General features: G+C 46.0%; 1 protein-coding gene across 1 annotated transcript in view; it reads right to left on the bottom strand.

The window, feature by feature from the left end:
- Positions 1–1,587: 1,587 nt before the first annotated feature.
- PIK3R6 (phosphoinositide-3-kinase, regulatory subunit 6) overlaps positions 1,588–9,074 on the bottom strand; it is a 66,088-nt gene continuing 58,601 nt past the window's right edge. Inside the window, exons 19-20 of the mRNA XM_006900522.1 lie at positions 2,084–2,196; positions 1,588–1,744 (exon numbers count right to left, since the gene is read on the bottom strand). Coding sequence (XP_006900584.1) covers positions 1,588–1,744; positions 2,084–2,196 — 270 coding nt within the window. The remainder of the gene's footprint in view (positions 1,745–2,083; positions 2,197–9,074) is intronic.

Below are 9,074 nucleotides of genomic sequence, written 5' to 3'. Positions count from 1 at the left end.
TGCCAGGCCTCCCTTCCGTGGCACTGCTGAATCAATTCAAACCGCCAACCTTTAGTGGAGCATAAACCCAGGGACCTCACCTAAAAATTGTTACCTTTTATTCTTTACCTAAACAACCTAACAGGTGCCCAAATTGACACAAGTCAGCTCCTATCATCTCCACAGGCCTGATACACACACACACACACACACACACACACACACACACACACACCCTCACCACTTCCAGGTAACCCCACTTGAATTCAGTGACTTCTCAGTTCAGGTTTAGAATTACCTCGGCCACACAGAGGGCTGGCCCCTTCTCCCTCCGCAGGTTCTGCAGTGGGTCGTTTCAGGTAAAGGCATAGCCTCCATGTGTTTCTAGGTTTTGTTCTGTCCTGGGCTCATGTCCACTGAGGGGCAGGCACTTTTTCAGGCTGGTACTCATTGGGTTCTCATTATCCCCATCCTGCTTTTGGCCCCACATTCCACACTGCTGTCCATGTGATCCACAGCTGCGACCCTCTGCCATAACTGTGATACCCCCTTGGATCTGTCTGCTTTCAGGTACCTGAGACCCTCCTTATCTGCTTCCCATACTCATGAGCTACAGGAGCCCCCCTGAGGCTGCCTGAGGGCCCACTGCTGAGGCAGCCCTGCCAGCAGCCTTTCATTGTCTTCCTTGCTGTGGAAAACATACTTAAAAGGGATTTTCCCACCAGGATTTTTCCTCCAAGACTCTGCCAGGAAGAGGGATGGTTTTCATTAAGTCTAAGCCTTTAGGTTCTCTATGTGGCTTTCTCCTTAAACCCTTACCTAGTTTTAGAGGTCGAGCCACTGGTGTGTCATTGTTTATATTCATATTTCTCCCCTTAATATGAATTTTTTGAATGAAAAGTCAAGTGTTTTACTTTCTCTAGTCTCTTGAGTCCTCTGACACTATCCGGCACCCCTACCTTCACTTTGAGACAGTGGTGGTAGCTAGTGCTGTTTGCAGAGATGGGGCTCACCAGTTCATACTTCACAAACTCTCTTCGCTGGCTAAAGTGGGTCCACCAGGTTGTATTAAGAACTCCCTTTACACCATTTTGATTCAAATAGCAATATTGCATGGTCACAGATGAAACAGTAACAATATTTAGTGTGCATTTATTGGAGGGGACATCGCCCCTCATAACTGGAGTGGGTTAGGGTGGGCAGTGGCTCAAGAGATAAAAGGGAACCGACCTGGGACAGAGGAGGTCCTGTTGTCTGTTCCTTATTTTTTCCTGGGTCATAGGGTTGTGAGTAAACAGCAGCTGTAAACATTGGTTTAAGGGATGGGTAGGGTGCCTGAGCAGAAAACGGGGCATGGATGTTCAGGCAATGAGTCAGGCTTTGCATGTGTCACTTGTGAGGCAGTTATCTTCCCTCAGGCACTCCTCCGCCTGTCTGGTCCTCCTCATCGTTCTCCACCATGGACGCGAATAGGCTTTCTGCTTCAGGCATTGCTGCTCAGAACCTCAGCCGCCCAAGAGAGCCGAGGCTTGTGTTGCTAAGTGGGTAGTGTATCCTTCCTTGGGGCCTTTGGCTCTTGGTCTCTGCTCTTCCTTTGCCCCCTGAGGCTCACTGGATGATGCCAGAGAATGTGTTGATGGGCATTAGGAGAGGCTTGGGTGTGGGTTTGATGGTCTCTGTCTCCTTCTGTCGGTGAGAACTGAGCCATGATGCCTTGGACTTCTGGGCCCCAGAACGTGGCTCTGGGCAGGGAGCAACCTCAAATCTGCAAAGGTGATAAGTCTGTGAGGGGTCAAGTCTACTCAGAGGATTTGAAAGGCAGAGCTTCATTGAAGGGGTATAGAGGAGGGTGCCTGGCAGGAGGAGAAGGGAGGGTTGGGATGAGCAAGAGCAAGCTGGGTCCTGCCTGGTGCCACACCTTCCTTAGGCAAACACAGATGCCCACATTAGCCAGGAAGTGCTGCATTAACTGGCCCCAAATGTCATCGGCACTCTGAATTGGAGGAGCCAGGGCCAGCAAAGGAGCCCTGGACCGGAAACAGGAGCTGTCAGGACCTGGGGACTTATAGGGCCTGGAGCCACAGGGTGGAAAGGCCAGCCTCACCTGACCACATCCTTGAAGGTCCGCCGATTGTCCTTGTCTAGTGACAGCATCAGCAGCCTCTGCTCCTGGCTCTCAATTTGGATGTTGGCCGTTCGGAAGGTGTTCGTCACTATCTGCAGCAAAGAGACAACCTGTGTGAGAATCTGGGGGGTGGCATGTGGCCTGCTGACGGTTTCACCATACGAGGTTGGGCCAGGTACTTGCTTCCCAGAGCCATGTTCTTTCTGCTGCAGCGGGCTGCTCTGGACATCTCCTGGGGGTCAGGGTCTTCAAGACTCTGTCCCCAGACCCATCTAATTGTCTGGACGGCAGGAACAGCCTGGGCCTCGTCCACCTCCCTTCCTTATTGGCACTCCTAGACACGCCTTACCTGCTTGACTTTTGCCCTTAAGGACAACACAAGCCATGTATTTCAGCCTCTTAAGTGCAGCTTACAAAAGTCAGTTGAAACAATCAGAGGAGGAATTTGCCCCATCTCACAAGATGAAGGGACGGGCAGATTGCTGCTGATTTCCATGTACTCAACTGAGTGTGGAAACTACAGGACAGTGTCATTGATTTCACATGCAAGCAAGATTCTACTGAAGATCATCCAAAAACGATTAGAATAGCACATCAGCAGAGAACTGCCGGAAGTCCAGGCTGGGTTTAGAAGGGGTTGTGGTACTAGGGATATCGTTGCTGATGTTAGATGGATCTTGGCTGAAAGCAGGGAATACCAGAAGAATGTCTATCTGTGTTTCATGGATTATGCAAAGGCATTTGACTGTGTGGATCATAACAAACTGTGGCTGACTCTGAGAAGAATGGGAATCCCAGAACATTTAATTGTGCTAATGAGAAACCTATACTTGGACCAAGAGGCAGTAGTCAGAACAGAGCAGGGTAACACTGCATGGTTCAAAATTGGGAAGGGTGTACGCCAGGGATGCATCCTGTCTCCATACCTTTTCAACATGTATGCAGAGCAGATTATCCAAGAGGCTGGGCTCTATGAGGAGAATTGTGGCATCAGGATTTGTGGAAGATCTATTAACAATCTCCGTTATGCAGATGACACAACCTTGCTTGCTGAAACTGAGGAGGACCTCATGCACTTGCTGTGAAGGGTCAAGGACTGCAGCCTTCAGTATGGACTAAGGCTCAATGTCAAGAAGACAAAGATTCTCGCCACTGGACCAATTAGCAGCATCAGGATGGATGACGAAGAGATTGAGAGTGTTCACAGCTTCAGTTTGCTCGGCTCCACAGTTAACACTCTTGGTACCAGCAGTCAGGAAATCAAAAAGCGTATCGCGATGGGAAAGTCTGCTGTTAGGGACCTCTCAAAGGTACTCAGGAGCAACAGTGTCTCTCTGGAGACTAAGGTGCGCCTGATACAGGTCATGGTATTTGCAATCGCTTGTTATGCATCAGAGAGTTGGACAATGACTAGGGAGGACAGAAGGAGAGTGGATGCTTTTGAGCTGTGGTGCTGGAGAAGAGTACTGAATGTACCATAGACTGCCAGGAAAACAAACAGATTCATCTTGGAGAGGATTAAACCAGGCTACTCCTTGGAGGCAAGGATTCTGGAGCTTCGTCTGACATACTTTGGACATGTTGCCAGGAGGGTCGGGTCCTTGGAGAGGGACATCATGCTTGGGAGGGTGGAGGGACAGCACAGGAGGGGAAGACCCTCTATGAGATGGATTGATTCGGTGACTGGGGTAATCGGGATGGGTGTGTCAGAGGCAGTGCGGTTGGCGCAGGATAGAGCAGGGTTTAGAGCTGTTGTGCATAGGGTCGCTATGAGTCAGAAACGACTCGACGGCACATAACAACAACAACAACTGTGTTGGCATCTTCCTGACCCCCAATTCTCCTGTTTCTGCTTTATTTCCCATTATTTTCTAGATTCAACTTCCAGTCCTGCTAAATCATGTATTTGCTGACTCTGACTCACCAAGCCAGCCACAGAGTGGCCAGTGCCTCCACTCCCTCCAGCTCCTATGAGTCCTCCCTGCCGCTCAGTGCTGTCACCTCAGCCATTTAGACAGAACCCACACACTGATCTGTCCAGGCTCTAGAGGAAAGCACAGGCTGACAGAATTCCCCCCACCAAGTCAGTGCAGCCATAAGAGAGAACTTGCTTGGGTGATAAATTTAGATTTTTCCAAAAGGCCCCTGACCAGGTGGTTTTAAAAGGCCATTTAAAGCAGAAACTGTTCTAAGGAACCGACTTTGAAAGAGGAAATAACAATGTAAGGGTAAATGGGCCGACGCTGGAGCTTCAAGCTTTGACACCTGCTTGCTCTATAGGAGGGCTCCTTGAGGAAGTGCAAACCATTGATACAGTTAGCTGCTAATGGAAAGGTTACAGGTTTGAGTGCACCCAGAGCTGCTTTAGGACAAAAGCTGGAAAGCTGCTTCTGAAAAGAATCAGTCACTGAAGATGCTGAGGAGCAGTTTCCTCTGACACACACAAGATTCCCACGAGTCAGAAGCGACAGCTAGTACTGACCCTATAGGGAACTCTGGTGGTCTAACGGTAAGAGGCTGCACTGCAATTCCAAAGGCATGTGGTTCGAATCCACCAGGTCCTCAGGAGAAAGACGGACAAGCTCCTCTCAGCAACTTACTGACTCTGAAAACCCTCTGGAGGGTCAGCTATGGGTTGGTTCTAACATCACAATACATACCAAAAATACTAACCATATAAGAAGGCAGATATAACTCAATCCTGTAGAGCTGAGCCAATCAGAGCTCTCTTAAAGTGGACAGACAGCCTGCAAGCCAGCCTCAGGAAAAGTGAGCTTATGACTCAGAGATGAGCTTTTGTAGAGGAGAGAGGAGGGCGAGCTCCGCCTATGTGCCAGACTTCACACTGAGAGCCGGGGGTGCACGGCTGGGTGGATGGGTCAGGTGTGGGCCCTGAGCTCACAGCCCATGAGCGTGAGACGATCAAGTCCTTTAAGATGATGTAGATGGTTCACGGCTGTGTCTCCAGGGTGCCATGGGAATGGAGGTGGGACAAGGTCACAGGTGTGGTCGTACAGGGTGAGGGAGAGTGGGTTTGAAAGGAAGGAGAAGCATCAGGAAAGGTGTCCCCGGGGAGATGACACCAGAGTTTCATCCTAAAGGATGGGTAGGAGATGGGCAGAGACTGTAAGGTGGAGGATAGGAGCAATGGTGTCGCAGATTGAGTGAACAGCCTGGGCAGAGGCACGGCCACGTGACTGCTGACACTATCCAAGACACCACGGCTATGTTAAAGCCATGTGTGTTGGAGCTGAGCTCTGCTCCGCTGGGTTCAATGGCAAGCTTTCCCTACATAGACTGTCAAGTCTTTCTTTTGAGGCCCTTTCAGTGGACTTGAACTTCCTCTCTTTTGATTACTGGCCAAGTGTGTTGACTGCTTATACTATACTAGGACTCTATTGGAACTAGGAGCACTTCAAAGCACCATGAGTGAAGGGCCGGCAGGATACGGCTGGGGAGGGGAAGGAGCCAAACAGCACAGTATTCAGACTTCTGCCATCCTTCCGTGGAGAATGGGGAACAGCACAGGGCTTGGCAGACAAAACAACTTGTCAGAGAAGCTGAACTGCATCCTAAAGGCACACAGTTCGAATCCATCTACCAGCTGCTCTGTGAGAAAAAGATGGGCAGTCTCTTCCCATGTGATTAACTGCCTTTGAAAACCTGCTGGAGGGTCAGCTATGGGTTAGTTCTAACTCGATTGTACAACAACAACAAACAATATCTGGGCAGAGATTTGTAAGGTAGATGCATGGTATCGGGAAGACCAGGGTCTTCCTTAACTTCCTTAACTTGTCCTGATCTGCCTGACACTGAAAGTCCAATGTCCCTGCAGTCCTGGGGAAGCAAGAATGATTGGTCAACCGAGCTGGACCAGAAAGAGGCCAGAGAGGAAAGGAGAGGTCTGGAAAGTTTGGGAGGTACAACCAGGAGTGCCTGAGGAAATGAAGAGGATGTATATGATTCCTAGGTTCCTGGCAGAGCTGAGTGGTTAACGATGGGACCATTAAATGAGAGAGGAACAAAGAGGAGAATGAAATAAAAACAGCTGTAACATATACAGAGCTCTTAACTGCCATCTGCTCTTCTAAGATCATCACATGCTACAATCATTTAATCCTAACTTCAGCAGATGGATCAGACACGGCTATTACTCCCATTTTACTGACAATGAAAGTGGAGCCCAGAGAGCTTAAGGAACTTATGCAAAGTCGCTTAGCTGTAAATGACAGAATCAAGATCTGAATCCTAGGAGTCTGGTTTCAAAGAACTCTCAACTATTAAAAGACACTGGTTTTGGTGGTGTTTTTTTTTCTTAAATTTTTTTTTATTTTAATGAAATTTTACAAAGACTTTGGATTTCCATTCATTCATTGTTGCACACTTTCCTCCCTGCCCAACCCTCCCCCCAGTTCATTTTTCTCTTTGAAAAGTAAGAAGAACAAAAAAAATTATTTCATTGTTATACAATTCCCCCCCACACACACACCAGTCCACTCCACTACACAGTTTTCATTCTGGACTCTTGTCATGACATTAATACCTAATCATACATTCCTCCTAAGCAGTTCTCTTCCTCATCTGTTTCAATGCAGTATACGTTACTTATCCCCTCTTAGTTTCCCCCCAACTTCGATGTCAGATCTGCTTACAACAGTGGCATTATGCAGAATTTGTCCTTTTGTAACCGAGATATTTTACTCAGCATAATGGGTCACCCATTTTGCGTAATATTTCCATGAGTTCCTTGTTTTTCAATGCAGCATAGTATTCCATTATGTGAATATACCAAAGCTTCTCTAGACATTTGTTTGTTGATGGGAACTTGGGTTGTTTCCAGCTCTTTGCTACTGTGAACAAAGCCACAATAAACATGGGTGTGCATATATTTGCTTGGGTGGCAGTTCTGGTTTCTTTAGGGTATATTCCCAGTAGTGAAATTGCTGGGTCAAATAGTATTTCTATTTGCAACTTTTTTAAAAAACGTCATACTGCCTTCATAGTAGTTGTACTATTTTACACTCCCACCAACAGTGAATAAGGATTCCAGTTTCTCCACAACCTTGCTAGCATTTGTTTTTTTGCTATTCTTACTGGGCTGAGATGATATCTCATAGTTGTTTTGATTTGCATCTCTCTTAGAGGTAGGGATTTTGAACACTTCTTCATGTGTTTGCTTGTCATCTGAATGTCTTCTTTGGTGAAGTGTTCATATCTTGTGTTCATTTTTAAGTTGGGTTGTTTTCCCTTATCTTGTTGTGGTGCTTGAGTTTTTATACATTCTAGATATAAGTCCCTTATCAGACATGTCATTACCAAATGGTTTTTTCCCCCAGTTTGTGGCTTCCCTTTTTACCCTGGTGGAGAACTTTTTGGATGTGCATAGGGATGTCATTTTTAGAAGGTCCCATTTATCTCTTTTATCCTCTCCTGGTTGTAGGTTTTCCAGGATGCTTGGAAGACTGTTTATCTTGTGGATTAGGGCTTCTAGAATTCTCCCAAGCTCTTCCCTAATGAAGCTTATACTCCTTGGTTTAAGAAAAGCTTGAGTTTAACCTAGTTTGGGGCATCCAGTGTATGCTAATTTGCTGAAATGTAGAAGTCTGAAATCCAGAGAGGTGAATGAATGTCAGAGCAGTAGATACTGATTTGAAAGGCCCCAACAAACTAGACTAAAACCTTGTAAGAGGATTTGACATCCAGGAAATGAGAAAAGAAGTGGGCTATGGCTAGAAGGTAAGAATCATAACTTTTTAAGGAACTAACTTAGAAAAAAAGAGTCTAGGGAAAGAAGACGAAAAGTAAAGATCAGATACAAAGAAGAACTGTGGTGTCAAAGAATGTATATGTTTAAGAAGTTTAAAGAACCATAGAATAGTATAGTTTAAGCAGTTGTTCTTAGATGCCATGAAATCAGCTACCATCCTCATGATCTCTGATACGTTCCAGCCCATTGCTATAGTCACTGTATCAATGTTGAGGGTCTTTCTCTCTCTGACCTGCCATCTTTCCCAAAATGATGTCTTTTTCCACGAACTGGCCCCTCTTGCAAAATGACCAAAGTATATAAGACAAAGTATCACCATTATTGCTTCTAAAGAGCACTCTGGTTGTATTTATTCAAAGATAGACTTGATTGTTCTTTTGGTAATCTATGGGCTTTTCAATACTCTTCTCCAAACACCACAATTTAAAGGCATTGATTCTTTGTTAGTCATCTTTATTCATGGTCCAACTTTCAGAAGCATACAAAACAATTAAAAAGACCATGATTTGCATCAGGTGCACCTTAGTCTTTAAACTAACATCATTGCTCTTTAGCACATTGAATAAGTCTTTGACAGGAAATTTTCCCAATCGTTTTTACCATATCTTTTGATTTCTTGACTGTTGCTTTTAATGATGTTGCTTATGGATTCAAGTAAAATGAAATAGTTGACAATTTCAATCTCTTCTCCATCTAGCATGATGTTGAGTATTGGTCCGGTGGTGAGGATTTTTGTTTTCTTGATACTGAGATGTCGTTGTTGTTGTTAAGTACCCTCGAGTCGCAGGCGACTCATAGGGACCCTATGAAGGAGAGTCCTCGACACTTGGGTGTCTCTCATCCTCTCTTCAGGTTCATAGGGTTTCTGGAGGCAAGCTATTATGCAAGTAGATGCCACTCCTCCTTCCAAGGTTTTTTTAATCGGGCAGCTCCACCCCACTCTCTGTCCGCATTGGGTAGCCAACCATTAACACATTTGACACATCATTGTCACAGTGTTCAGCCTCACAGCAACCAAAAGTGACTGAGGTATGGCAACTTGTACACCAGGGCTATGCGACCTAGAGGAATGTCTGAACAAAAACAATGAAAGACAGGCCCAAGGGCAGCAGATTAAAAGTCACCCACCTTGATATTGAGATAGAATCAATATTAAAGATAGTAATTATTTTCTTTTCTGCAGCAAACATTTCAAGTTCTCTT

Source organism: Elephantulus edwardii, unplaced genomic scaffold, assembly GCF_000299155.1.
Source record: "Elephantulus edwardii isolate Elephantulus edwardi_28Jun2011 unplaced genomic scaffold, EleEdw1.0 scaffold00286, whole genome shotgun sequence".
Classification (NCBI taxonomy): Eukaryota; Metazoa; Chordata; class Mammalia; order Macroscelidea; family Macroscelididae; genus Elephantulus; species Elephantulus edwardii.
The sequence above is the reverse complement of the archived record's forward strand: the minus strand, read 5'-3'. Positions and strand labels throughout refer to the sequence as shown.